A 27,638-nucleotide genomic window follows, 5' to 3' on the forward strand; every position below is an offset into this window, starting at 1 on the left:
GCCCTGGCAGTGTGAGTCTGTGCACGCTGCATGCGGGTGTTCCTCTCTGTGTGCTTGTGGGTGTTAAAACACGCGTGTGCGGATGCATGTGTGCCCTCTAGGAGCCTCTGTGTGCCCGTATGTCCCACATATGTCCACGTGTGCCATGTGCCTGTGCAAGCCTGCATGTGCCCCTGGGTGTCCACGTGCCTGTGGGCTGCATGTGGGCTGTGACTACCCATGTGTGTGAAGTATGCCATGTGTGTGCCCAAGTGGGCCAAGTGCATAGTGTGCCCATGTGCCCATGTGTGCCATGTGCCCATGTGTGCCCACGTGTGCCTGTGCACGCCCATGTGTGCAGCGCGCCCATGTATGCCCATATGTGCCCGTGTGTGTCCATATGTGCCATGTGTACCTGTGTGCCCATGCGTGTGCATGTGTGCCCCGTATGCCCACGTGTGCCGTGTGCGCTCTCACGACCCGCGAGTGCCCGCGGTGCCCAGCGGTGCCGGCGCCCCCGGTGCGGGTGCGGGTGCCGGTGCCGGCGCGGGGCGCTGGGGAGCGCGGCGGCGCGGAGGGCGGAGCGCGGCGGCGGGGGCGAGAGGCGGCGCCAGCCCCCACCGACCTCCAAACTTTCATTAACTCGGCAGCACCGGCAGCGGCGGCGGCTGCGGGCCTGGCACAGCACCGGCACCGGTACCGGCAGCGGGCCGGGCGCGGCGGGGCGGGGCGGCGCCCCCGCGGGCCCAGCCGGCGCGGCGGGAGGGGCCGGGCGACGGTGGCGGCATGGGCACGGTAAGGGGCGCGCGCCTCCGTCGGCACTGGGTGCCCGGCCCGGTCGGCAGCCGCGGGAGCACCGGAGCGGGGAGTGTGTGTGGGGGCTGCCGGGGAGGGGACAGGGACGGCGAGGGGGCTCTGGGTCGGCGGGGCCGGGGACATCGGGAGCGGCACAGGGAGCGATACCGGGAACGACACCGGGAGCGGCCACCCTCCAGGACGGTGGCGGGAGCGGGAGCGGGATGCAGGGCGGTCCCGCATCTGTTGCTCTCCCGGCGCGGCGGCGCGGTACCGGGGGAGCGCGGGGGCGCGGCGGGCAGAGCGGGGCCGCCCGCCGCTGCACCCGGGGGGGGCCGCGGGTACCGGGGCGGCCCGGCCCGGTGGCGGGGCGGGGGGGCTGGCGGTAATTTTCCACGGGCATGTGCCGGGGCGGGGCGGCGGAGCAGCCACCACGTGGCGGCTGATGTAACCGGGCCCCCCTGCCGCCGTGCTGCACCGGGCGGCGGCGGCGGGGGGGTGCTGGGCGGCGGGCGCGTCGCGGCGGGCGCTGCCCGCGGGGCTGCCGCCGGAGCCGCCTCCGCGCGGGGAGGGGGGCAGGGCGGCGGTGGCAGGCTGGCCCGCAGCCCGACTCCCGTGGGTACCGGCGAGCCCCGGCTGCGGCGGGCCCGGCGGATGCTGGCGGAGGAAATGGCCTCGCAGGTGGCAGCGGCTCCACCGGCGCCCCGGGCCGCCCGCCGGCCGGGAGGGGACTGGGGGGCTCCATCCTGCGGCCGGGCATCCGTGGCCTTCCTCTGGGTGCCGTGGGCTGCCTCACCCACCGAGGTATGACACCCCAGCCGCAAGCCCCCGTGGGTGCCCAGGTGTCCCCACTTCCACGATGTGACGCGTCCCGTCTCTAGGTACGAGCTGCCCTGCCCTCCGAGCTGCCATGGCATCCCGCAGCTTTGGGAGAGCAGCCCCGTACCACCAATGCATTGCATCCCCATCCCTGCCTGGCTCTCCCAGGGGATGCCGCAACCTTGGGCATCCCTGCATCCATCCCATTGCCATCCCTCACCTGACTGGGCGCTCGCTTCCTTGCCAGGCTGGGAGCTGAAGCCAGCAGCATCTACACAGGCACACAGCCTTATCAGGACCTGGCAGACCCCAGGGGGAGTGGCGGGCCGTCCTCTTGGGCACTTTTCCCTCCCGGGACACAGGATGAGTCCCTGGGCTGAATTCAGGGCCGCAGGGTGGGCAGCTTTTGGCTGGCTGGCGATAGGCGTGCAGCGGGGAGGAGGTCCGGCTGCTGGCCCCACGCCTCCCACCTCTGAGAGGTGCCTGTGCCACATGAGGAGCGGGGCTTGTCGTCCTCCCTGCGCAGTGACGACATCTCGGCTCCCCTTGGAAATGCAGCTGCTGCTGGGGAGGGGTTTGGTGGTGGGATGCGGTATCTACTGGCAGCAGCCTGCCTGCGCTGGAGGGGCTGTGGCCAGGGCTGGGGGCTCGCCCCACATCCCCTGGCCTCCTGCCCTTTATCTCCACTGCCCATGCTCCCTCCCCACAGCTTCAGGGCCTTATGCCCCTCTGCTGATCGCTCCATACCCACGGTGGCCTGGGGACAGGCCCTGGGGTGCTTGGCCGGTGGTGGTGGCAGTGGTTGGGGACCCTTGGTGGGGGTTGGGGGTCCTTCCCCGGCCAGCAAGTGCACTGAGTGCTGGTGTGGGATCTGCAAACACCGGGGCTGTCGCATGGACAAGCAAACTGGCATTTCACAAGAGCGGCTGTCCCCCTCGGTGAGGTCAGGCCCCAGTGCTCCCCTGGGGCCTCCAGCAGCCCCAGGCTGGGGCAGGGATAGGGGCAAGGGAGGCAGCTGCCCGCGCCCGTGCCCTGTCCGGCAGCACCTGGCGCATGGCAGAGCCCAGCAGCTCGGCCCCCCTGCGCCCGCACGTGCACGCAATGCACCCGGGCAGAAGGCAATCGTTTCCCATCTGCGTCCTGCGCCGCAGCTGAGCCCTGAGCTGGCCCCGCTCAGCGCCCAGTCCCGGTGCTGCCGTGTGCCGCAGCCACTTCGGCTCCAGCTCTCACTGGGGGAGAGCTCGCAGGGCCCCCGCTCCTGCCCGCGGCCCCCGACGCCCACCCGCCGGGAGGCCAGCAGCCAGCTGCCCGCAAGGTCGTCTGTCCACACCGGGTAAATCTTTAACTGCTTCTTGGGAAACACCTGGGAGCCGCCACTCGTGTGGGTGCCAGGGGGTTTGGAGATGCCGGAGGGGGTGGGAGCCAGCAGTGAGAGAACCCACTGCCAGCCCACCCGGCTCTGAGCCCTGCGTCCTCCACCAGCCCCGCTCCCGTGTGCCCTGCAGGCAGGTATGGGGGAGCGACTCGCCTGGCACGGCCCCTGGTTCCTGGAGGGAGGGGAGGGCCGGGGCAGGGACGTGCCCACCCCACCAGTCACGTCTCTCTTGGTGTCTCTCCCCTCTGTCCAGCTTGCTCCGACAGTGGATTGAAGCGCACCGGTGCTGGTGCCACAGCCAGCGCAACGGAGAGCGGGCGGGCAAGCGCCCCTGCGGCACTGCACTGCACTCCAGCCTCCAGGGATGGCCGATAAGTGCAGCGAGGGGCTGCTGGTAAGTGCCGGGGCGCGGGGAGAGGGCTGGCGCGGGCACCTGCTGCGGGACCCGCAGCACCCAGTGCAGGGAACAGGGCGCTGGGGCTCCTGTAAGGCTTGGTGCCCCATGGCACCCCTGGCCGGGGTTGTGCCACCCTGGTGCTCCCCCAGCACGATGCCTGTGGGGCAGACGCCGGCCACCGCTTGCCCCTGCAAGGCTCCCTGGGTGCAGTGTCTCGCCGTGCCTGGAGATGCTATCGCCCGTCTCAGGCGCCCTGCCCGGCCTTATCGCCCACCCCAGCTCTCCGGGCGGGCGGTGAAGGCGGGAAAGCCCTGGCCGGGCGGCTCCTCAGCCTGCTCTCAGTAAAGGGTGCAGGTGCCCCTCTGTGCCAGCTGCCCCCACGGTGTGGGGCTGCTTCCCCTCTGCCTCCACCCGGCAGGCTCTCCCGAACTGGGCTGGTAGGATGGTGCGTGGGCAGAGCTGGGTGTTTCCAGGCACCGGTGTGGTGCCCGACCCTCCGTCCTTGCAAGCGGCGTGTTGTGGGGTGCTGTGTGCTGCCCTGCGGTCACCTGCGCCAGGGAGGGGTGCGGTGCCCTGGGCGGATGTGGGACGTGCCTGGCGCGTGTCCTCCTTGGAGGGCTGCGATGGCGCCGTGCTTGTGGCAGCTCTGCTGTGCAGCGAGCGGTTTGGGAGCCCCGAGCTCAGCTTCCCGTGCCAGGCTGCTGTGTTGCGCCTGGCAGGTGAGCCCAGGCTGGGCTTGGCTCTTCCCTTTTTCCTGATGGATGGGAGCTGAATGCCGGGGCTGACACGATTGCCGGGCCCTCCCCTTCCCGGGGGGCTTCCCGAAATAGCTGAACGCTCCAGCCAGAGGGCCCAGAGCCAGGACTTCCCTGGGAAGCTGAGAGCCGGGGGAGCGGCGTGCCCAGCAGGCACTTCCAGCGCACTCGCGTGCGTGTGGCTCCTCCGCTTGCGCGTCCCAGCATGGCCCCGCTGGCTGTGTCTGCAGTGGGAAGCCCAGCGCCCATCCTGCCCATAGCGGGCAGCGTGGAGGGGTCAGGGTGGCTGGTGGGATGGGAAGGCAGGTTTCTCCAGGAGAAGCCCTTGGCTGGGAGCAGGGACGTATCCGGCTCAATCGGGGGTCAGTCACAGGGACGTGCTCCTGCACGTGCGGGGTGCTCACCGTGTCTCCGTGCTGCCGCCTGCGTCCTTGCCCTGGCCAGAGCAGCCAGCATCGCACCATGGTGAGGGCTGAGCCTGGCACCTGCGGCAGGGAGCCAGGCATGGGAGCGCCCACCTGCTCCCGGTCAATCTTTAACTCACTTCTCGGAAGTACCTGACCAGCCCCCGCCGGGGCCAGAGCGTGCGGAGAGGTGGGGACGGGTGGGGGACCTTGGGGTCTGGCACGCACTGTGCTGGCCGCCCTGGCTCGCAGCCCTCTGCCCAGACCTCCCATGTTTGTGTGGCTGAGAGGACACCCACGCACAGGGCACGGGGGTGGTGGTGCAGGGGCTGCAGGAGGAAGGCAGGTCCCTGTGAGAGCATCCCTGCTCCCGGAGCATCCCTGCTCCCAGAGCATCCCTGCGCTGCACCAGCTGCCAGAGCCTCGGGGGGAGCTGCGGCGGGACGGGCGCTGGCTGCTGAGCTGCCTGGGTCACTGGGGAAGGGAGCTAATCTCCTTGGCCTGCCTCTGGGGCCGTGCCAGTCGCCTGGTAAAGCGCTGTCCCTGCCTGTCCTCTCATCCCTGCAGCTGCAGAACTTGTCGCCACAGCCTCCGGCCTGGCTGGGGTCCCACAGCGCAGCCCCTGCCCGGGGGTGTGTGCAGCCCCAGGACCAGGCAGGTTTGCGGTGGGGCTTTGGGTACCTGCTGTGCCCGGCCTGGGAGGGACAGGGTGATGGAGATAGCAGCTGGGCAATGTGCAGCCATGCCTCGGTTTCCCCACCTGTGAGCTAGGGCCTGCGCCCTCCCGTCGGTCCTGGGGTGATGATGGTGCCATGTCATGCTTTTACAAGCTCTGCATTTTGTGGATGCCCCGGGGAAACTCTGCACACTCACTCCAAAATCACAGGCAGGAGGGTGGGCAGTGCCCCCCGCCCCCTCCCAAACCCTGCAGAGGCCGTGGGGGTGGGTGCCCAACAGGGTACAGGGCAGCTCCAGGGGCTGGATCAGTCCCTGTGCGGCCGGGTAGGGGGGGTCCCCATGGGGCCACAGGGGAGCAGGGAGGGTCTGACAGCCTCTCCCTCCCCGGCCTGTAAGGACATTTTGTTTGTCCTCCTCAGGGTGCTTTGTTCGGGCTCCAGCAGTGCCAGCAGCTCCTGACTCCCAGGGCTGCCTTCCTGGCACGGCAGGGCAGCCTTCAGCCGTGGGGTGCCCGCCTCAGGTGGGCTCCTGCCATCGCCCCAGCCCACCCTGGGTGGACACTGGGGCGCCGCTCCTACCGCGCTGCCAGGGGTTGAGGGCTGGGGGGACCCTGCCTGTCCCAGACACCCCCAGCGGTGTGGTGCCGCCGGCCAGTGGCCGCAGGCAGGGGGGCCAGCAGAGCTGCGGAAGTGGCTCTTGGCTGCAGGAGCCCTTCCTGGAATACCAAGGGGCAGTGATGGGGGGGCCGGCGGGGGATTTTTCTGCCTGAACGCCCTGGGAGAATCGTGTCCGCCCTGGGAGAATGGGGCCGGAGAAAGGAGAGCCCCAGCGGGAAGCGCCCAGCTAGGGGATAGTGGCACTGGGGCAGGTCCTTGGGCATTGTCCCTGCCCCGGGCACCCTGCAGCCCTGCTTGGGGACAGGGTGACAGGGGCTGGAAGACGCATGGCCCTTGCCCATTGCCATGGGCCCATCGCCCTTGCCTCTCTAGTTCAGCCCCAGCACAGCCAGCCAGCCGGGGTGGGGACCAGGGTGTCAGGGGAGGTGAGGGTCCTTCATTTCCAGCAGCGTGTCCCCGTGGGGCTGGCAGTCCCCTCTGCCTGCTGGTTGGGCTGGAGGGGAGCAGTGCTGTGCTCCCGTGGGCTGGTGCAGGGCCTGGCATCCCCGGGACGGCGCGGTGGGTCCCGCGGTGCTCAGGCTGCTGCGGGGGGCACGGGGAGCAGTGTACCCAGGGCAGGTGGTGGCACGCAGGTGGCCTGGGCAAGGTGGTGCAGCTGAACCGGCACATGGAGGGATGCTCGTGTAGGCACGTTGTGGAGTGTCGGGGCACGGGAGGTGCCCGGCTGCACGGGAGGGCAGGGCTGGAGGTGCAAGCTGGGAGGGCTTGGCTGGGATCACTGGGGCTGGCACAGCATGGGGTGGCTCTGGGATTGCATGTGTCCCAGGGAGGCACAGTTGGGTGCTGCTGTCTCATGGATGGGGCATGTCCCAAGCTACCGGGTGGCCGCTGCAGGAGGGGACAGGGACAGGCGCTGGGTGCCGGCATGCGGGGGGCCTCCCGCCCGCCTGCCTTGCACACGTGTGCTGTTCACGTGCGTGCCCGCGGCCGCCGCTGCCCAGACCCCAGATGGTTGCCCAAAAGCGCCGGCCTGTCCCCCCGCCCTCAGCGCGCCATCACGCCTCGCTGGCGCCTTGGCTGCGCTCCCTAGCAGGGGCGCAGGGCTGGGAACAGCTGGGGTACCCCGAGCCTGGCTGGGGGGCACCCCACGCCCACCCTCCCATGGGACACAGCACCCCAGCGGGGTCCCACCCCACACTGGCAAGGGGGCGAGCAGGGAGGCTGCAGGGTGCTCGGGTGGCAGGAGGGTCGCGGCACAGCCCTCCTGCCAGCCAGATGGTCCCTCGCTGGGCAGTGACCTTGCGAGGGTTGCCATGGAAACCCCATGATGTCGCCAGCGGTATGACGTCAGAGTGAAGTAGCTGTTGCACCAGGCTGGGGATGTGCCAGCAGGCAGGCTTGTCCCTGTGCCCCTGTCCCCCAGCGGGGCCATGCCCAGTCCCTGCAGCCCTCGAGTGCCAGGGGTTGGGGTTGGGCATGCAGGGCCAGGCGGCTGCGTGGATGACGGGCACAGGGGCAGGAACGTGTGTGTGGGGCTGGGGGCATTGGGGTGTGGGAACGGGGGGGCACTGAGGGGACGTGGCTCTCTGCCACGCTCCAAACGCATGTCCCTGCCCGGGCCAGACGGGCAGCGGTGCCTGCAGGGAGGGCAGCGCTGCCTGCCGGAGCATGCAGGGCTGCGAGCAGCTGGACCCCGCTAATGAGGCCTCATTAAGCAGGACGGGGCTCAGCCCGCTGCGCAGCCTGCCCTGCCTGTGCCTGCTGCGGGGGGGGTGGTGCCTGACTCATGGGAACATGGCTTGTGGGGGGGAAACTGAGGCACGGGGGCTCCCTGTGGCATGGGGGCAGGCAGGGATGGTGCCGGGGCGGGCGGTGTGGTGGGGCGCCAGTGCCACGGCGGGGCGGGCAGTGAGGGGCTGAGCCTGGCCGGGAAGCAAGCAGGGAGCGGTGCCAAGCGCCAGAGGCAGCGGGCGGGGGGAGGCGGGCGGGCGGCTGCTGCGCCAGAGCCCAAGGTGCCAATGAAGCCGGGGACTCGCCGAGCCAGCCAGCCTGGCCTCCTGGATGGCGGCCGTGGGCAGCTGGGCCCCCCCAGACCCTCTCAGCAGGTCAGTGGGGAGGTGAGAGCAGGGTTTGGGGGGCAGAGTGGGGGGCCGGGCTGGATGGTGGCTGTGCCAGCACCGTCCCCCCACCTCCGTGGCTCTCCCAGCCCCTTTGTGCCGGCTCTGGGGCGATGGCTCTGCGGGACTGAGGCACAGCTGCAGCTTGGCGCCTTGGGACGCTGGGAAGGCACCCCCAGGGATTTGGGGTGCCCTGAGGAGGGAGGGTACAGTGCGGCACCAAGCCCCTCCATGGCCTCAGCTGTGTTGGGAGCAAGAAGAGATTGGCTGACAGTTGTGTGTTCGTTAACTCTGGAACCTACTGATTGCAAGAGGGGTGTACAGCACCCCTTTGCCTTGCTCAGTGCTGGAGGGGCAGAGTCTAGCTAAGACACCCCTGTCTGCCCCCTCCATTTCATGGGCATCAACAAGCAATGTCAAAGTTTGCCGTGGCACCCCGGGGCTGGTGCTGCTGTGGGTGGCTGGCAGAGCACGCTCAGGGCTGTCAGTGGGGCTGGGCAGCCTCCCCGCATTGGGGGTGGTCAGGGCTGTGTAGCACTGCAGGGGGGTCCTGCGATTTGGACATCCCCCTCAGCATTGCATCACACACACCCTGGGAGTGCCCCTTTGCCTGTGCCCATCTTGGCACTTACGGCTGATGCTGCCACTGCCTGGGCTGTGCCAGGTGCCCGTGCCCCCATGCCGTGCCTCTGCCGCACCAGAGCAGGGGCAAACACGGGGCTGGGCACCGCAGAGAGAGGGCAGGGATGGCTGGGATGTGCCGGTGGGGCTGGCAGAGCTGGGATGGGCAGGCTGGGAGGGCATGGCAGCCTCTGGCACTGGGCTGGCATTTCTGGGTTCATCACCCCATGTGCCAGGGGCAGGGAGTGTGGGGGTTGATTACAGGGGCACCCCTGCACCACAGCACCCAGGAGCCATTACCGGATGGTGAAGGCATCTGGGACACCCCTCTCAAAGTCATCCCATCCCTGGGGAACCCTCTCCAAGTCACCCCATCCCTCCATCCCCAGGGACCCCCACCCCAGGCTGGGATCCCCCTGCCCCAGGCATCCTGCACTCCACTTCCCTGCCCTGGAAGAGCGGCTACTTTGGCAAATGATGTAATTAGCATCTATTTATACCTTCCGGCAGCCCCTGCCTCACCCGGCCATGACTGCATCACCATTGCCATGGCGAAGAGCAATGACATCAGGCTGACGACATCAGGGGCTGACTGGTACCCTGCATTAGCATGCAGGAGCAGCCCTGGCACCCCATTAGGAGGCTGGGGAAGGAATTGGGGTCCCTCACTGGTTCAGGGGGGTCTGGGTAAGGCTGATGCCCCACGGAGTGCTGCTGCCGGGCTGAAATACCTCCGTGGGGGCAGTGTGGGTGGGGAAAAAGGTGGGGGGACCACGCTGGAGATGCCTCCCACGGGGACATCCCCTCCCAGCATCGACCCCACTACTGCCATGAGCTTCCCAGCCATAAATCAGGGCTCCTTCGAGAAGTGGGGGGCATCCGGGCACCCCAGCCAAGCTGTCATTGTGCGAGGCGATGCTGCTTAGCATGAGAAAGGCTCCGGTGCCAAATGGCCTGATGGATGATGCCTCTTCTGCTGGGCTGGGGAATCTTTGACCGGGGGCGGGGGGGGGGGTCCCTCGGGAAGGGGGAGGAAGGATGCCCTGGGCACCCCGAACATCCCCTTTGGGGGACTTTCGGGGTGCCCGGGGCACCCTTCCTCCCCCCCCAATGTTTGCACCCAAGCCAGGCATCTTTTGGGGCTGCATGGGAACACATGCATGGAAAATTTGGGGAGTGGGATAAGGACTCCCCCAAGAGAGGCTGCATCCTTGCTGGGGGGCAGCTCCCCCTTTACAGCCCACCTCTGTCCCATCCCCACAGCAGGGAGGGGGGGTGTCTCATCTTCCCGGACGCCTGGGTTCTCTGTGTCCCCCCATCTTTTACCGTGTGGGGTTGGGAGGGCAGTTAACGAGTGTAAAGGACAGGGTGACCTTCCCAGATTTGGGGCGAGGGGGGGGTTGTAGCAAGCTGAGGGGTGAGCACGCAAGCGTGTGCGCACATGCGTGTGCTTGTGCACGCATGGGCACAGATGTGGCTGCCCTCTTATTGGGGACAAGCATGCCGAAGCCCCGCACTGCAGGAAGCTGGGGGGGGTGGGCAGCAGAGCCCTGGCGCTCTTGTCACACCGGTGCCAGACAGCTCAGAGCTGGGGTGCCCCATCGGGCATGCAGGTGAAGCCGTGCCAGGGTCACCCAAGCAGAGGGGTTGGCCTCTGGCTTTGGGACAAGGATGAGGTCTCCTTTGGGCACCGGGGCTCCAGGCTGAGCTGGGGCTGTGCAGTGTCATCCCGTCCCCCCCCAGACCCTTTGCCAGGCTGTGCTGCTCATTAGGAGCCTTGTTAGTGCAAGCAGCTTAATCAGAGTCTTCCCAATCGGATCAGCCTGCTCAAGCGGGCAGCGTTCCCCAGTGTGGGGACTGTGCCAGCATCCCCCCCCCAGCGTGGGGACTGTGCCAGTGTCCCCCCACCACCCTGGGGACCCCTCGGCCCCGCTCCAGCTCAGCACCCCACAATAAGAGCCTCCCCCAGCACCTGCAGTTGCTGTGAGCTCACTTCTGATGGAGCCTTTGCCCATGGGGTCTGGCGTGGGCACCCTGGTGCCCTGGCTGGGCTTGGCTGGCGTATTGCCCCTATAGCCCCTATAGCCCTGCCCAAAGCACCTGCCGACCCTCCCATCACCCCTCTCCCCCAGCCCTGCGCCCCAGCAGCCCCCCCGCGGCCCCTGGCGCGTGCGGCCCCCGCTTGCAGCAGATGGCTTTGTTTGGCAGCGCGGTGCCGGAGTCACCGGGCATCACGTCCCGGCTGTGCCGGCCCTAATCGAATGATACGGTTAGGTGCACCGCGCCTGCTGCCCGCACCCCGCTGGCATGAGCAGATCCGAAGCGACGGCTCCCATTTGTGGCATGCTTGCTGCCCACGTCAGCCATCGCGGGCGGCACACGGGGCAGGGGGGTGTAGTGGGGGACAGCAGCGTGAGCAGGCACGAGGGTGTCCATGGTGGGGAGACTGGCACCATGGAGCTCCGGCATCCTAGGGCTGCTGGCACCCCATGCTGCTCTTGTAGGGTCATGGGTGCTGTGGGGCCATGGACTGACCAGCACCCTCATCCCATGCACCCATCGCCTGGCCTCAGGTGGGGATGGGAGGGCTCAGGGCACCCACGGCACCCCAAAATGCCATCTGGCCTCAGCCCAACCTGCTGGAGCTTGGCAGCATCCAGGCAGGGTATTAGTGCGAGCCCAGGGCCATGCTGGGACGGAGCCACGGGGTGATGGGTGCCATCTCCATCCGGGATGACAGGCGCCCGTCCCTGTTGTTGTTGTTGTTCCTGGTGTGAGCTTGCATTGTGTGGCAGCCTGCACAAAGCGCCCTTTCTCGCCCCTGTCCAGTTCCCCCCCAGGTCCCCTGTGGTGAGGGATGGCTGGGTGCTGGGGCTGTCCCCAGGGGACCCACCTGCACAGGACCCCCCCTGCGCTGCCCTGAGCACGGTGCCCTCGCTGGGCGCTGAGCTGGCAGCAGGACCCCAGCAGTGGCAAGGTGCCTTTCCCGGGACGGCACCCAGCCCCCCGCCTGCTCTAGTCACTGCACCCTACTCCCCATTGGGGGGGGTCCCATGCTTCACCCTGGGGGTCCCACCATTCCCCCCCAGCCATGGGCAGTGGCCACTCAGCAGGGCCTCTCTTGCTGGGCGCGGGGAGGGGGGGGGCACGGGAACAGAGGCCCCTTTGTGCTCGGGCGCCCGGACCTGCTTTGTATGAGTTGCAGGCTCTTCCTTCGCTGCAGCCGGGCTCCGGGCAGAGCTATTCATCGGGGGGGCCACCGCTGCCCTCCCCCCTCCTTGGCACTGCCTTTGCATGGTGAGGGGAGGGCTGGCATGGGGGAGGGATGGGGCAGGATGCAGGGGACCACCCGGCCCTGCTCGGTGGCCGTCACCCCTCCGATGGGACCGGTGGGGGGGTCCCCAGTTGACGCGCCTCGCGGCATCTCTCCGCAGAACGGCGCCGTGCCCGGGGAGCGGGGCAAGCAGGACAAGAGCGTCAAGCGCGGCAACTGGGGCAACCAGATCGAGTTCGTGCTGACCAGCGTGGGCTACGCCGTGGGGCTGGGCAACGTCTGGCGCTTCCCGTACCTCTGCTACCGCAATGGGGGAGGTGGGTGTCGGAGAGCCGGATGAGCGGGGTGCCCTGGGGCAGGGGTGGGGGCATGCGCCCGGCCCTGTGCTGTGCTTGCCGGCCCCAGGTGCAGGGAGGCGGGGGGCACAGCCGTGTCCAGGGTCATTGCTCACTCTCACGCTCTGGTTCCTGCCCGCCAGGTGCCTTCATGTTCCCCTACTTCATCATGCTGGTGTTTTGTGGCATCCCTCTCTTCTTCATGGAGCTCTCCTTTGGGCAGTTCGCCAGCCAGGGCTGCCTCGGCGTCTGGAGGGTCAGCCCCATGTTCAAAGGTAAGGGGCTGCCTGTCCCCACCAGCACACACAGGCACGGGGCGCCTGCCCCTGGCACGTGGTACACCCCCCTGCACACCCCCTGTGTCCCCTGCATGCACACCTCTGGCATGTTGCACAGCCCCATGCAGGCACCTGCGGCTCACACAGCCCCGCATGCCTTGCACACACATGCCTTGCACACGCACCGCTGCCTGCGTGGCAGGGGTCCCCTGTGTGCACACCCACCCCGGGCCGCACTGCCCTGCACACACAGCCCGCCCGGCATCCCCTGCACGCATTACACACGTCCACACACGATGCATCCCCTGTGCACACCCCAGCCCTGCACTGGCATCCACTGCAGGCATTACACACACATCCCTGCACACACCACATGTGTCCCCCGTGCATCACCCTTGCAGAGGCCAGTCGGGTCCCCTGAACATGCTGGGGGTGCCCGTGGCCCTTCCGGTTGTGGGCACACTCCTGCAGTCCTCTCCCTGCCCCGTGGGCAGTGGGTGCTGTGCCCACATGCGTGGGTGCTGGCCGTGCTCGGAGCTTGCCCTGCCATGGCTGGACCCTGCTCCGGGTGCACCTCCTGGCGCACCAGCGTGCTCCTGTGCTGCCGGCGCCCCGGCACACGCCTACACAGTGCCTGCCGGGTGACGCGCCCACACGTCACGTCTGAGTGCAGGCAGCCCATGCACACGCTCCTGTGTGCTCCGCACCGTGGTGTACTCAGCCTGGGTGCATGTCCCTGTGCTTGTGTGGCCTCTGCCACCAGGTAGCTGCAGCCCTAAAGTCACTGTGGCCGTGCAAGGAGAGACCCCCACCCAGTGGTTCTCCAAGGAGGTCTCCAGACCCCAAGGGTTTGCCTGCAGCCTTGCAGGCCATGCACCCTGTGTGTGTGTTGCCATGCATCCCAGGGACCCTCAGCACCATGGGGTTTACTCAGAGGTAGAGGACCCCATGCATGGTGGGATGCGTGGGGTGCTCTCTACCTCAGTGCCACAGCTGGGCCCCGAGCGGCAGCATGGCTGTAAGGTTGCTGACAGCACTGCATGCTGCCCACCCCCGCTCGCCACAACCCCCCGTGCTGCGTGCCGTACCCGCGCCATGCCGCACCATGCCGCTCACCCCTCCCCGGTGCTGTTCCCAGGCGTGGGCTACGGGATGATGGTGGTGTCCACGTACATCGGGATCTACTACAACGTGGTGATCTGTATTGCCTTCTACTACTTCTTTGTGTCCATGACGCCCGTGCTGCCCTGGACGTACTGCAGCAACGCCTGGAACACGCCCGACTGCGCGGGGGTGCTGGACGGGAACCTCTCCAGCCGCGCCGCCATCAACCTCACCCGCCTCCTCAACGCCACCCAGAAGCGCACCAGTCCCAGCGAGGAGTACTGGAGGTACTGGGGCGAGGCTGGGGGCTGGGGGAGGCGGTGTTGGCAGGACCCTGCTGACGCCGGCTGCCCCCCGCGCAGGAGGTACGTGCTGGACCTGTCGGACGACATCGGGAACCTGGGCGAGGTGCGGCTGCCCCTCCTGGGCTGCCTCGGCGTCTCCTGGGTCGTCGTCTTCCTCTGCCTCATCAAGGGCGTCAAGTCCTCGGGGAAGGTACCCGCCTGTTTCCCCTCTGGGCCCCGCCCCCTGGGTGTGGACACGCCCCCACTGCAGACGGCCATGCCCCCTTTAGGCATAGCCCCTCCCCTATTGGGAATGTACCGCCCATTGTAGCTGTGGCCCCACCCCTTCTGGGCACAGCCTCTCCCCTTTTAGGCATGGTCCCAGCCCTCTGTGCTCCTCCCACTCTGGGAAAGGCCACACCCCTAGTGACCTGGCCACACCCCTTCTGGGCACAGCTCCTCCCATGTGGCCATGGCCCCGCCTTCCCTGACCGTAGCCCCTCCCCCTGAGACCATACTCTCTCCTTCTGGACCACTGCTCCACACTCTGGACCATAATCCCTCCCCTGGTCTGGAGCCCCTCCCCAGTCCATAACCACACCCGCTCTCCTGGGCCACACCCCTTGTCCGTGGCCCCACCCCTGTCCCCGGCCCCACCCCACTGAGGTGCCGCCCCGCAGGTGGTATACTTCACGGCCACCTTCCCCTACGTGGTGCTCACCATCCTCTTCGTGCGTGGCATCACGCTGGAGGGGGCCCTCACCGGCATCATGTACTACCTGACGCCCCAGTGGGACAAGATCCTCAACGCCAAGGTGAGCAGGGACGAGGGGTGGCGGGCGGCCAGGGAGGAGCAGGGCTGGGGGTCACAGCACTGACCACCCCACCGCCGCAGGTGTGGGGTGACGCGGCCTCGCAGATCTTCTACTCGCTGGGCTGTGCCTGGGGCGGGCTCATCACCATGGCCTCCTACAACAAGTTCCACAACAACTGCTACCGGTGAGTGCCCGACTGCGGCCACCAGTCCTCTTGCTGCCCCCCGGGCCTGCCGCCAGCCCTGACCCCTCTCCCCGCAGGGACAGCATCATCATCAGCATCACCAACTGCGCCACCAGTGTCTATGCCGGCTTTGTCATCTTCTCCATCCTGGGCTTCATGGCCAACCACCTGGGCGTGGACATCTCCAAGGTGGCCGACCACGGCCCTGGTCTGGCCTTTGTTGCCTACCCCGAGGCCCTCACCTTGCTCCCCATCTCGCCCCTCTGGTCCATCCTCTTCTTCTTTATGCTCATCCTCCTGGGGCTGGGTACACAGGTAGGTCATGGTGGGGCAGCATGGTGGGGCCAGCGTGTTGGGATGGGGTGGCATGGTGGGGCCAAGGTGGTGACATGCTTCCCCCTCCACCTGACACACAGTTCTGCCTGCTGGAGACGCTGGTCACGGCCATCGTGGATGAGGTGGGCAACGAGTGGATCATCCGCAGAAAGACCTTCGTAACGCTGGGGGTGGCCGTGGTGGGCTTCCTGCTGGGCGTCCCGCTCACCACGCAGGTAGGTGACCACGGGACTGGGGTAACAGGGTGCCGTTGCCATGGTGACCTTGCCATGCTGACACCATCAGCCATGTCCACATTGTTGCCATGACCACCCTGGTAGTGGTGACACCCAGGGCCTGGTGTTGCCATGCCAACACTGGCAATAGTATCCAGACTAAGTGTCGCCATGCTGACACTGGCATCGGGTGTTGCCATGCCGACTGCGGTGGTGGTATCTGGGCTGCGTGTTGCCATGTCGGCCCTGGCAGCGCGGCTGTGCCGTTGCCCTGCTGACAGCGACGGTACCACCGGGGCAGCCGTGCCAACGGGTCCCTCTCACAGGCGGGCATCTACTGGCTCCTGCTGATGGACAACTACGCCGCCAGCTTCTCCCTGGTCGTCATCTCCTGCATCATGTGCGTGGCCATCATGTACATCTATGGTAGGTGCAACCGCCTACAGCCAATCAGCCATTAGGGCTGCCCCAGCCAACCAGTGGGGAAAAGGGTGTGCTATCTTCTGGCCAATCAGTGGTTTTCTGTGTCCTAACTGGCTGAGGCGTGCAAGGCCGTTGGCCAATCGGGGCAGCCGTGACCCGAGGAGCCTGGTGGATCCCACCATGCGGGGTCTGAAGTTGGTGCTGGGCAGGGGTGGAAGGGGGCTTGGGGTCCCACCGGGGCCCCAGCCCAGCCACGCCGCGGCTGACAGTCGCTCGTCCCCGCAGGGCACCGCAACTACTTCAAGGACATTGAGATGATGCTGGGCTTCCCGCCCCCACTCTTCTTCCAGATCTGCTGGCGCTTCATCTCGCCCGCCATCATTTTTGTGAGCATCGCGACCATGGGGCATGGGGTGACGGGAGGAGGGGGCAAGGATCCCACCTGGACCACCCACTTGCCCACCCTGGGGGGGAGGGTGCTGGGCTGCAGGGGGGCAGCAGGGATGGGGCAGAGCAGGGCAATCGGGGGGGTGCAGAGCAGGCTGGCTGCTCCCCACTGGCTGATCCTGCCTGTCCCTCCCCAGTTCATCCTGGTCTTCACAGTGATCCAGTACCGGCCCATCTCCTACAACGACTACATCTACCCCACCTGGGCCATCAGCATCGGCTTCCTCATGGCGCTCTCCTCCGTCATCTGCATCCCCATCTACGCCATCTACAAAGTGTGCCGCTCCGAGGGGGACACGCTGCTGGAGGTGGGTGGCCAGGGGCTAGACACCCTTGTTCGTGTCCCACCTGGGGCTGCCTGCAAGGCTGTCCCCCACCCCACTGGAGCTGTCAGCATCCCGCAGCAGCTGTGGGCAGGCAGCATCTGTGGGGCACCCCATCTCCAGGCGCCCCTGGGAGCTGCTGGCATGCTGGGGGAGGCTGGGGCAGGGGAGCAGGGCAGGTGCTCACCCTCTACCCATCCTCTCCCTCTCTCTAGCGCTTGAAAAATGCTACCAAGGCAAGCAAGGACTGGGGCCCGGCGCTGGCAGAGCACCGCAGCGGGCGCTACGCCCCGGCGTTCAGCTCCTCCACCGAGTCCCACCTGGAGGTGCAGCCCCTGCAACCGGAGAAGGGCCGGAGCGAGGTGGCGGCTGCTTCCCCCGTGCAGGGCAGCAACGGCTCAGCCCACAGCCAGGACTCCAGACTGTGACCCCCCGCTGTCCCCGCACCCCCTCTAACCCCTCCTGCGCGGTGACACTTTCGCACCTTCCGCTGGCGGAGCCTGGCTCCGGGCCGCACCGGACCGCGGGGGGCTCTCAGCACCCGTCCCCGAGACCCCCCCACCTCCTCGCCGGTTAACCCCCACCCCTATCCCCCCACCCCGTGGCGTTCGTTAACCCTCGTGTTTACGGTAACCTTTGTGCGCGACGCTGGGACAAGAGAGGAGGGGGCACAGCCCCGGGAGGCCGGGAGCCAGAGGCACTTTGCAGGGGCCCTGCCCCAGGGGGATGCACAGGATGGGGGGGAGTGGGATGCCCCCCGGCTCCCAGCCTCCCCGCAGCCGGGCAGCCTGCCCCACCGTGGGGCACCCTCCTGGCCTCCCCGTCGAGATGGCGTGGCGTGGGACCAGGGCTGGGGCTCGCAGGGACTGCCGGCGGCTGTCCCGAGCTGTGTGTGCACAGGGCTGTCGTGGAGGAGGTTGGCACTGTAGGGACCCCCTGGCCCGGGTGGGCATCTGCTGTGGCTCAGAACCTGCAGGTTTCCATGGGTGGCCGTGCCCAGGGACAGTGCCAGGCACTGGGCCAGCACAGGGAGATGGGGGCAAGCACGCTGCCAGCATGGGCAGCAGGATCTCACAGCACAAGACACAAGCACTTACAGCACATGTGTGTGCATGTGTGTGTCCCTCAGACACGATATGGGCACACACATGGCACACGTGGGCACGCATATATGCACGGTACCATGGGGCTGTACAGGCAGCGAGCTGGTATGACCCCCCCATGCACCCTGCAGCACCTTGCGGCCCCACTGGGGGGCTCTGGGTGCCTGCCTGCGTGGCCGGGCACCGCCTGCAAAGCTGGGCGCAGCCATAAGCAGTGTGGGCACAGCCTGGCGCTGCTGCCTGCCCTGCAGCAGGGCAGGAGGCTGGGGGAGCACTTAAGCCTGGCCAAGGGGTGTCGGGGCTGGGCCGGGGTCCAGCTCTCCCCAGCAGCCCCAGCATGGGCAGGGTGGGCTTTCCATGGTGCTAAGGGGGAGCAGGATGGACCAGCCCCCCCCCAGCTGCTGCTAGCGAGAGGTACCAGCGGAGACACAGGGGGCTGTGCCAGCCCGCTCGCTCCGAGCCATCTGGAGACACTCAGTCCCCAACCAGTATTAGTGGAGCAGGATGCACTGGCAAGGCCGGGCGGTTTTCAATCTGTCTTCCAGCTCCAGCCAAAGGGCTTGGAGCTCTTGATTCGGGGTGGATGGGGTGGGACCCTTTCCACCCCACCGCTCCCCTCCCAGTCAGCGCCCTGCGCTCTCCATGCTGCAGCCCCAAGGCTGGCACAGGGACACGGCGTGGCTTGGCATGGCGGCGTGCGGAGGGTGCTGAGCCCTGGCAGGACGTTCCAGCTCCCCTGGCCCTGTCCTGAGCCCCCCGCCGTGCCGCGGCAAGGGGTGCAGGTTCCCGCATGGTGCCCATGCCCTGCCCCACGTGTCACGCCGCTACTCTTCACCTCTAATTGTTAGCAATAACGCGCGCGTCCCTGGGCAGCGCTGCCTGTGCCAGTGTTTCTCCCGGTGTAGAGTTCTAAAGTATCCTAGATTTTAATGAGATTTATATTCCTGAGACTGTGTCCCACTGTGCACTTCTTTGGGGACCCTGGGAGTGGGTTGGAGAATGGGTGACCATGTCCCATGGGTGCAGCGCTTTCCCCCTCGCGCACCCAGCACTGGCCCTGAGCAGCCAGCAGCTAGGGAACGCTCCCTTGCCCCACTCGGACCTACAAATCCAGCTGGAGCAGGGCACGGGGGAGAAGGGCTTGTCCCTGCTGAGAGCGAGCATTGTCCCTAAGGACACCAATTGCCCCACGGAGCAGCAACAGCAGCTGCTTTTGCCCTGGGCACCTCACCCCAGCTGGGGCTGGGCACCTTGCAGGGCAGGAGCCCCCAGGGCTGTGTGAGCTGGGGGCGGCTCCGAGGGTGGGCAGGGCAGGGGGGCTCTGCCTCCCAGCCCCCAGCTGGAGGTGGCAGGCAGGGCTGTCCCCCCCGCAGCGGACGCTGAAACTCCTCCATCTCATGGTAACTCCCCCGCACCGGCCCCACAAACCCCACAAACTTTTGAAACTTTTATTAAATACAAAAACCCTGGTCTCTACGACCGAACGCTGCATTCAACGTACGCTCAAAAAAAGGGTCAGACATTCAAATGTACAAAAGTCGCCGGTGCCCCCCGGCCCCGGCATGCTGCCCTGCTCCTGGCCCCACTGCTCCCAGCCCCCCACGGGGTGTGTGGGGGGTGCCGGGGCTCCCAGCCCCATGGAGGGGCACGGGGCACCCGCCCTGCACGGCCCCGGCCTCTCCTGCCCACAGCCCCCCTGCCCCAGGCCTGCAGGGGGAAGCCAGAGAAGGGGGAGACCCCAATGGCCCCCAAACTGCCTGTGGGGCACGTGCCGCTGAAGGGAGCTGTGGGGCAACCGCCCCCGCGTGCCAGCCCCTGCCGAGAGGGGCTGGGGGGGTCAAATGAGCCCCATCCCCCCCGCAAAGCGGGGAGGGCAGGTGAGGGCAGGGGCTGCACACGCATACACAGCATCTGCCTTTGGGGACGGGGGACGGGATATGGCCGCCACCCCCCCCGTCCTGGGGAAACTGAGGCACAGCGAGGGGCGTTCGCTAACCGGAGGTCTCTGTTTGGCAGAGCTGAGACAGGGCCCGGCTCTAAGCACCAGACTAAAGCAGAGGAAGACAGCGAGCCACGTCTGCGTGCTCAGCAGCGCGGGCAGCGCCCGGCTGGGGTGGCACCATCCTGCCTGCTCGGGGGGGCCCAGGCTGCTCCCACCCCCGGCCGGGGCAGCAGCGGCTCCAGCGCTGGCGAAGGGGGAAGCCTGCACCCCGCTTCTCACAGCACTGGTGGGGACCCCCGCAACTCTCCCGGAGCAGTGGGATCTCACCCTCCCCACCCGGGATGCAGGCAGGAGCTGGCGCAGGCAGGGGCTCCTTGCCAGGCCTGGGGCTGCCCCCTCCCTCTGCGCCAGGAACCGCATGCAGGGCGGCCGGGCTCATCCGCCGACACACCGAGTATGGGGCGGGGGTCCTGCAAACACACTCGTGGGGACAGGGGGGGACAGAGAAATCCTGGGGACCAACGGGTGGGTTGGGGGTGTCTCCAGAAGGCAGCAGAGTAGGCAGAAAACATCCCCGTCCAGTCCTGGCTCTCGAGCTGGGGCAAAACCCACCGTGCCCAGCCAGCCCGGGCACAGAGCCTTCTCCCGGCGGCTCTGCCGGCAGGGCGAGCGCTAGCCTCGGGCCAGGCGGGGGGGCGGCCTGCCGATCTCCACCGTAATGTTGGTGTACATGGGTTGGCGCGAGACCTCCACCAGCCGGTACTGCAGCGAGCTGATCCCATCCCGCTTCATCGTCATTTTGGTGTTCTGGATCTTGGTGAATCTGGTGGAAATGGGAGCAGGATGAGGTGGGGGGGAGCTGGGGACGCTTGCCGCAGTGCCGGACCTCCACGGGGGTGAGCGGAGCAGGGGAGCCGATGGCCGGAGGCAGCCCAGCAATCACCCAGCGTCCCGGCTGCCCCGGCCCCTGCGGCTCACTCACCTCTGCGGGTTGGGCTCGTTGTGTTTGTCGCGTTCGTGCTTGATCATGCGGTACCTCCCGATGCGGATGTCAGGCCTCGACACCTTCATGCCGTTCAGGGAGATGCTGGGGGCGGGAGCGGGGAGGATCAGCGTGCAGACATTCCCCAGCCCAGAGACCTCTGGGGTCAGCCCCCACCCTAAATAAACCCGTCCCTGCTTAAACAGCCAAGCCAAGCTGAGCAAAGCCAGACCAGGGCTGGGCCACTGCCACAACCAAGGGTGCCGCATGCCTCACGGCAGGGTGTGCCCAAAGCACCGCTCCCGCCCGGCGACCTCCGGCTCCGCGGGCCGGCCGCTGCGGTCAGCCCGTGCTGTTTACATTCTCCAAATGCCGGCGCCCGGCCCTTCCCTCGGGGCTCCCCCCACACATTAAGGGCTGCCTGAAACTCTCCTAGAGCTCCACACGCTGCTCGTTCCCCACCCCGAGCCCACCTTGGATGGAAACCGCAACCGCGCCACCGTGCCCGCAGCACCTGCAAGGGGTGTTTTGCTCGCCCGACCATTGCAGGCTGGTTGTGCACCACCGGCCGCGCGCTGCTCCCCTGGGCAGTGCCGTGGGGAAACCCGTGGGAGATGAGGCAGGAGCCATCCGGCTCCAGCACCCAACGTGGGGTGCATGCGGGGGGATTGGGCTCCAGCTCTGCATGCGGCTGTGCTGCGGCCTGCCGGCTGCTGGCAGAAATGCCTGTTCAGCCACTGCACGGCTGCCACCGAGACACTTCCAAGTTTTGCATCCCAGCCCTGGACACTTTCAAGTTTAGCATCCCAGCCCCAGCCTGGAGTGGAGCCCACCGGCACGCCGCCCCGCTGGCGCAGCTCACACCGCAGCAGGAGGGGGCTGTGCCCCAACATGCTGGGGAGGTTCAGCCACAAGGAAGGCACATGGGTGCCCCCCAGCCCCCCAATACCCTGGGAGGGGCCAGTTCGGTCCGTGAAGGTCACCAACCCTCAAGTTGGAGGGTAATTAAATCCCTCCCCGCCATGCGGCATGACCCATGCACATCCCCCGCAAAACCGGGAGTCCTGGCGCTGGTGAGGGTGCCAGGTCGGTGCTCGGCAGGGAGCCCCAGCATACCCGAACGAGCCGGCGCTGGCAAGGGGTTGGCACCTACCGGTTAAAGATGTCATCATCCTCTCCTCCCCAGCCCCAGTACTCGTTGGGAAAGCCATTGATCTTCAGGAACTGGGACTTGCTCAGCCCAGAGACACCGCCGAAGTAGCCGGCGTAGGGCAGCCTGGAGGGTGACAGCAAACAGGTCAGCCCCCAGGGACAGGCAGGGATGGGTGTCAGCCCCATGGGGACCCCCAGGGACAAGCACCAGCCCTCCCCTGTGTCACTCTCCCACCCAGGCCTCTGCGCCCTCTCCCATCCCATGTCCACAATTCAAGCCAGTGACCCCATGCCTGCCCCGGGCAACCACCGAGCCCTGCCCAGGGAAACACCCCAGCCCCGCAGAGCACCCACCTGAACCCAAACTTGTCCATGCCAACGGCAAAGTGCCGTGGCTGCTCATAGCAGCGATAGAGGTTGCGGTCGTCCATGGGGATGAGGTCCACGTCACTGAAGATGAAGCAGTCATACTCCTCATCATCCTTGAGGGCCTCCAGGAACCCCACATTGAGCAGCTTGGCCCGGTTGAAGGTGTCCTCGCCGAACTGCGGGGCAGAGCTCAGCAACGCCCGCCTGCCCACCCCATCCCTGCCAACCCCTTGCCCCTACCCCCCTCACCTGGTTGATGATGTAGATGCCGTAAGCCACCTTCTGCCGACGCAGGATGGGGTGTAGGTAGTGCAGCCAGTACTTGAGGTGGTGCTCGCGGTGCCGGAAGGGGATGAGGATGGCCACCTTCTGCCGGGGCAGGCAGTCCGGGGGGGTGTACTTGCCACCCTGGCGCACATCGGGGTTCTCCCGCTGCACCCGCTCCATGCTCATGGGAGAGCTGAACTCGATGAGCAGGCGCCCGACTGCAAGAGGGAGGGCAGGGTGATGCCCACAGGACAGGACACAATCCGGGTCATGGTCATCTGCTCCTCCCAGCCAGGCCAGTGGAGCAAATAGCGAGGGGGACCTGTAAGGGGGACCGGCACAGCCGAGGGCAGAGGACACCCAAAACCTTTCCCAAACAGGGGCAGAGAGGCTGGGCAAGCCGCTAACAAAACCTGAAACCAGCTGTCCTGGTACCAGTTCCAGGCTGGGATTTCTCCACTGCTCCACCCCTGGGACCACCAGGAAGCCATGCCCAGGGCCCAGGGGACGGAGATGCCACCCACAAGCCCCATGCTCGGAGCCAGAGCCCAACTATCCCCAGCACTCGCCCCACACGTCTCACCTAAGCCAGGAGGTGTCTCCTGGCAGGGCTGCAAGGGCTTCTCAGTGGTGGACTGGTTGGTGCTGGGCTTGGCGCTGGGGGACAGGGCCTCAGCGCCGGCCGGCCCAAAGCTGGGGACGGTGCCGTTGGGGCGGGAGGAGTTGGAGAAGGGGTGGGAGCGCGAGGCATTCCTGGCATTGAAGCGGCTGAAGAAGTCCAGGTGCTGCGCATAGACGTCGAAGTAGAGGATCATGATGATGACGAAGTGGAGCAGGCAGAGCAGCAGCACGGCCTTGCAAATCCTTTCCAGGGTCACCCCCAAGAGCAGCCTGGTCATCTTCCGGGCACGGGCAGGCAGACATGTGCGCTCAGCGGGGCAGGGGGGCGGCTCCAGCCACGGTCCCGATCCTGCCGAGACACCCCACGTTCAGGACACCGCCAGCCTGAGCCCGCAGACTGAATGACACCAGGGCAGCGGGAGCAGCACAGGCCTGATGAGGAGGTGATGGGCTCGCAGGTCCCATGGGGGATGCTGCGCTTGGACCCCTGCTCTGAAGGCACAGCCACGAAGATGCGAGAGGTCCCCAGCCCCATGCAGCAAGTCTCCTCTGCGCTTTCCAAGGCCAAGACCACTCCCTGTCCCCCTCACCTCCCAAGCAGGGGATGGGGACACTGCAATGGGTGCCGCAAAGAGCCTCCGTGGAGGCTGGGCCCTTGAAGGTCACGGTCTCCAAAACGCGGCCAGCCTGGGGTGTCCCAAGGGCACCACGAGTGCCCCCAGCAGCCACCCCTTTCCAAGGCACCCCATTTCCCTGCTCCCCGTCCCAAGCCCCCCGCAGCGCTGCACCCCAGCAGCAGCACCAAAGCGGGGCTGGCAGCGAGGGCCATGCCGGCAGGGGCCCTCCTCAGGGCACCCAGCGGGGCGAGCAGCTGCACGGCAGACACCGAGCCAAGCTGAGTGGGACATGCCGGCCCCTGGGGCAGGGGTCCCTGCTGCGTCCAGGGGAGTCCAGCTTACAGCCAGCAGCACGGGTCCTCTCTCCTCCTGCTGCTGGTGGCGAGGCCCCCCGGGACACCAGAAGCCGCTGGGAGCCAGGGTCCCCTTATCTCCCACATGACACCTGGAGCTGGGCCAGAGCCCTGCCGGGAAGGCAGCAGGGAGAGTCACTGGAGAGCCTTGGCTGAGCCAAACTGTCTGGCTCTTCCCAGCCCCGCCACCGCCGAGGCTCGGGCCGCAGCACAGCCGTGCACCCCAGTTCCTGCCCTGGTCCCCACTCTCAGGGAAGCTGCTAGGACAGGGCAAGGCAACCACGAAGGACAAGCATGGGGCTTGCGAGGCCCTGGGGACCCTGGGACAGGCCAGTGCTGCTGCAGGGACCCTGGGGGAACCCCAGCGGGCAGGGAGCTGTGGCAGGACCCCCCGGCAGGAGCGCAGCTAGGACCCGAGGGTGCTGGCAACCAGCCCAAGGCCTGGGGCCAGCCCACCGGCAGCTGCCAGCCCCGGCTAGTGGGGCCCCCAGGGGAGCTGCAGGGCACCGAGCAGCAGTGACGGCAGCACCGGCTGGGAGCAGGGATCAGAGCCGACGTGGGCCAGAGCAGGACCCGCGGACCCAACCCTGCTCCAGCTACCTTCTCCCAGCCACAGGGCTGACCCCAGCAGGCAACGGGGCGTTGACAGGAGCCCACCGCAGGCAGGGAGGTGCTGGAAAAGGCTCTGAGCCTGATGCCCCACCTGTGTCCACCCTCTCTCTCCACAGGATGAAGAGTGGGGTCCGCGTGGGCAGGGGTCTCCTGGCTCGCCCCAGCACCCCAACCCCTCATCCAGTTTTTTTCTAGAAAGTCGCCCTTTGGAGAAAAGCCAGGTTTGCTGTTATCTCCCAAACCTTGTTGCGGTCACGGCACCCTGTCACCCAGCAGAGCCCTTGATGTAGGGACCTGCCTGCCCCCAGTGCCTGCCAGAAATCCTCTCCAAAAACCACAGCCCTCGCAGCAGGCAGCACATGGAGCGGTGGTGTCTCGACAGCCAGGTGGGGAGGTGTTAGGAAAAAATAAGAGTGGATTTTAGGGACCCTTTAGCGGGGTGGTCCACGCGGCGAGCAGAGAGTGATGCTCGACAGGAACAAAAGCGAAGCGCTCCATCAAACAGTGGCCATGGGATGCCACGAACATGAGTGGGCTTAAAAACACCTGCTAGCTGGGGGGCTATGAAAGATGATGACCCCCCCTTACACCGCAGCATCTTCGCAGGGTGTGAGATGCCAAAAGCAACCTGGGGTTGGGGAGCTGGTCCCCAGGGATTCACTCCAGTGTGGTGTGTGCCATGGGGCTGGTGATGCTCATTTTGGAGGGGATGCTCATCCCCATGGGCTCCATCCTTCTTCCCGTAGGACATCTCTGGGCCTGGAGAAGGGAGGCGTGGGGGGCAAAGGTGGCACTGGGGCCATCGGCTCCCCCCTGTGCCTCCCTTTTCCCGGCCAAAAGCGGGGTGAGGGGGCGCATTCAGCACAACCATGCCCCCCCAAATTTTTTCCAGTCCCTGGCACACACAAAAACTTATTAAAAATCGAGAAACAACCTGAAAAAGAGGCTTTTTCCCGAGCCGGGGCGGTGCCACCCATAAGCGACCGGGATCGCATCCCCCGGGTCGCATCCCGGGGCTACCCAGGGCCTCCCCCACCCGGCCAGGCCTGTCCGCGCCGCTCCACTCACCGCGGCCTCGGGGCTGCCGCGCCGCCCCGGCGCCGGTCAGCGGCCCCCGCCGCCGCCTCCTCTTCCTCTTCCTCTTCCTCCTCCAGGCCCGGCCGCCGCCCCGCGGGCTCCCATGCCCGGGGCTGCGGGGGGGCCCTGCCGGCCGGGCCGCCGCACCACCGAGAGCCGCAGGGAGACGGGGCCGCGCCCGCACGCCGGCTCCGCCCGCCGCCGCACCGGGCGGGGCCGCCGCCGCCGCCGCCCGCCCCGCGCTCCGGGACCGTGCTGCCGCCGAGCGAGGGCAGTCCCGCCGGGACCGCGACCCCACGGATGCAGACCCCACGGATGCAGACCCCACGCACGACCCTCCCCCCCGGGATGCTCGCTGCCCGCCACTCCGCCCCGAGATGCTCAGCCCTGGGCCCCAAGCCCGGCACCGGAGACCCCCTGCGCACCCCGGGGACACAAGGACAGGGTCTCTCGGCGTTTCTCTCTGCTCCTTCCCGCAGTGTTTTTGGCAGTGTGGGAGGCAGCGCATTCACCGACCCACCCAGGGCGACTCCCGCGTCCCCAAGTGTTGGTGCTGGCTCAGCGCCCGTCGCAACCTATTTGTGGCTCCTTTCTTCCCCCCCTTTCCATGTTTCCTAGCAATGAATTTCACTCTCCCTACCGCAACGGCAGGCGGATCACCGAAAGATCTTGGGCTGGTCCCACCGAGAGTTCGGCCCACCACGAGTAATTTTTGTGCCATCCACAGCCTTTCACTTCTTGCCAGCCACCCCATGGCATTTGTGCCCATTTCCAGCAGCCCCTGTCCTCTGAGGCCTCTCCTCATGCCCTGTACCTGGCCACTCACCCGAGCGAGGGCTTTCCCTCTGCCCCATGACAGCTCCCTTCAGAAGACCTTACAGCAGAGAGCAGAGCAGCACCCAACCAGCCCAGCCCTGCTCCACCCCTGCAAGCAAGCCCTGCTGAAAGCTGTCCAACTTCTGCCTCCAGCTCTTGGTTTGCCTCTTTGGCAGGTGGCATTTCCCTCATGAGTACTTACATGCGGTCACCAAATCATCTTTCAAATCCTGCTGCCGCTGCTCCTAAAGGAGACGAGGTGCCAGACGCTGGAGCCCAGCTTAAGCTTTTTCTCCATGCTTGAGCAGCACGTATTTGGCACACCCAGAACCTAGAACAGGGCAGTGCACGGTCACCTCACCACTGCTGGCTGCCGGAGGGGGGCCGTGGGTTACCCACGCTACCGCGAGACCAGCCCTGATGGGTCTCATGTCCTCACAAGGGACCCGGAGCCCAATCAGTGATACACACAGGTGGGATTTGGAGGGTAGAAAAGCACTTTGCAGAGGGAGATTTCTGACAGCAGATGGATTTCTGTCATGCCAAGGCGAGACCCATCACTGAAAGACAAGCGGGCGAGTCTTTCAAGACAGTTGTTAACCAGGAAGATGATTAACCCATAGAGCAGCTTCTTTACTGCCAGCGCAGGCTCTCCAACCCCTGGCATCTCCTTCTTGAAGGCAGCCCCATGAGTTCGGCACAGGTCTGACAGGATGGCCCTGCAGCTCCCAGGGCCTTCAGACATCTCTGGCCTGCAGCAGCGGCAATGCCAGGGGATGCCCCTCACACAGGACAGGCAAAACTCTGCCCACACCTGACACCCTTTCTTCCGAGCAGGCAGGGCCCAGCTTGTGTCCCTGCCATTACGGGGAGCACACGGAACTCCTGTCGCTGCCTCCAGCCCGGAGCAGCCAGCACAGCTGGCAGGAACAGCGGCTTGGGTTGCCCCAGCAGTCTTCCCACACCCCAGGCTGAAACACTGCTGTCCCAAAACGCACAGGACAACAGGGAGCGGAGCTGGAAAACTGGCAGAGCTTGGAGAGGCTGTGCAGAGGCACCTGCCCTAGTCTCAAGGGCAAAAATCAGCAGGCGTGAACACTTCCCTGGCTCCAGCAGCCCCAGTGCTGCCCCAGCCTGTTGCATGCAGGTGGG

The 27,638-nt window shown here is 66.8% G+C and overlaps 2 protein-coding genes across 4 annotated transcripts; one reads left to right on the forward strand and one right to left on the reverse strand.

Moving 5' to 3' along the window:
- The first annotated feature begins 689 nt into the window (after nucleotides 1–689).
- Nucleotides 690–18,626, forward strand: SLC6A9 (solute carrier family 6 member 9). 2 transcript variants are annotated; one of them, XM_075155976.1, is made up of 14 exons: nucleotides 690–774; nucleotides 3,222–3,362; nucleotides 11,992–12,148; nucleotides 12,310–12,441; nucleotides 13,583–13,835; nucleotides 13,911–14,043; nucleotides 14,513–14,647; nucleotides 14,728–14,831; nucleotides 14,909–15,146; nucleotides 15,248–15,382; nucleotides 15,709–15,808; nucleotides 16,091–16,191; nucleotides 16,390–16,560; nucleotides 16,791–18,626. In XM_075155976.1, exons 2-14 carry the CDS (start codon nucleotides 3,333–3,335, stop codon nucleotides 17,001–17,003), a joined length of 1,902 nt encoding a protein of 633 aa, XP_075012077.1. In that variant the 5' UTR covers nucleotides 690–774; nucleotides 3,222–3,332; the 3' UTR covers nucleotides 17,004–18,626. The 2 variants fall into 2 exon arrangements, with proteins under 2 accessions (XP_075012077.1, XP_075012078.1); XM_075155977.1 differs by lacking the exons at nucleotides 690–774; nucleotides 11,992–12,148 and having other exon boundaries at nucleotides 2,976–3,362.
- A 486-nt stretch (nucleotides 18,627–19,112) lies between these two features.
- B4GALT2 (beta-1,4-galactosyltransferase 2) lies at nucleotides 19,113–26,838 on the reverse strand. Of its 2 annotated transcripts, none has more exons than XM_075155979.1 (7): nucleotides 26,689–26,838; nucleotides 22,974–23,360; nucleotides 22,373–22,608; nucleotides 22,109–22,299; nucleotides 21,756–21,878; nucleotides 20,603–20,707; nucleotides 19,113–20,443 (listed from the first exon to the last, which is right to left on the reverse strand). In XM_075155979.1, the coding sequence occupies exons 2-7, from the start codon at nucleotides 23,287–23,289 to the stop codon at nucleotides 20,293–20,295; spliced, it is 1,122 nt and encodes a 373-aa protein (XP_075012080.1). In that variant the 5' UTR covers nucleotides 23,290–23,360; nucleotides 26,689–26,838; the 3' UTR covers nucleotides 19,113–20,292. The 2 variants fall into 2 exon arrangements, with proteins under 2 accessions (XP_075012080.1, XP_075012079.1); XM_075155978.1 differs by lacking the exon at nucleotides 26,689–26,838 and adding an exon at nucleotides 25,662–25,769.
- Between the last annotated feature and the right edge of the window lie 800 nt (nucleotides 26,839–27,638).

This window comes from Calonectris borealis, chromosome 8 (genome assembly GCF_964195595.1).
Source record: "Calonectris borealis chromosome 8, bCalBor7.hap1.2, whole genome shotgun sequence".
Classification (NCBI taxonomy): Eukaryota; Metazoa; Chordata; class Aves; order Procellariiformes; family Procellariidae; genus Calonectris; species Calonectris borealis.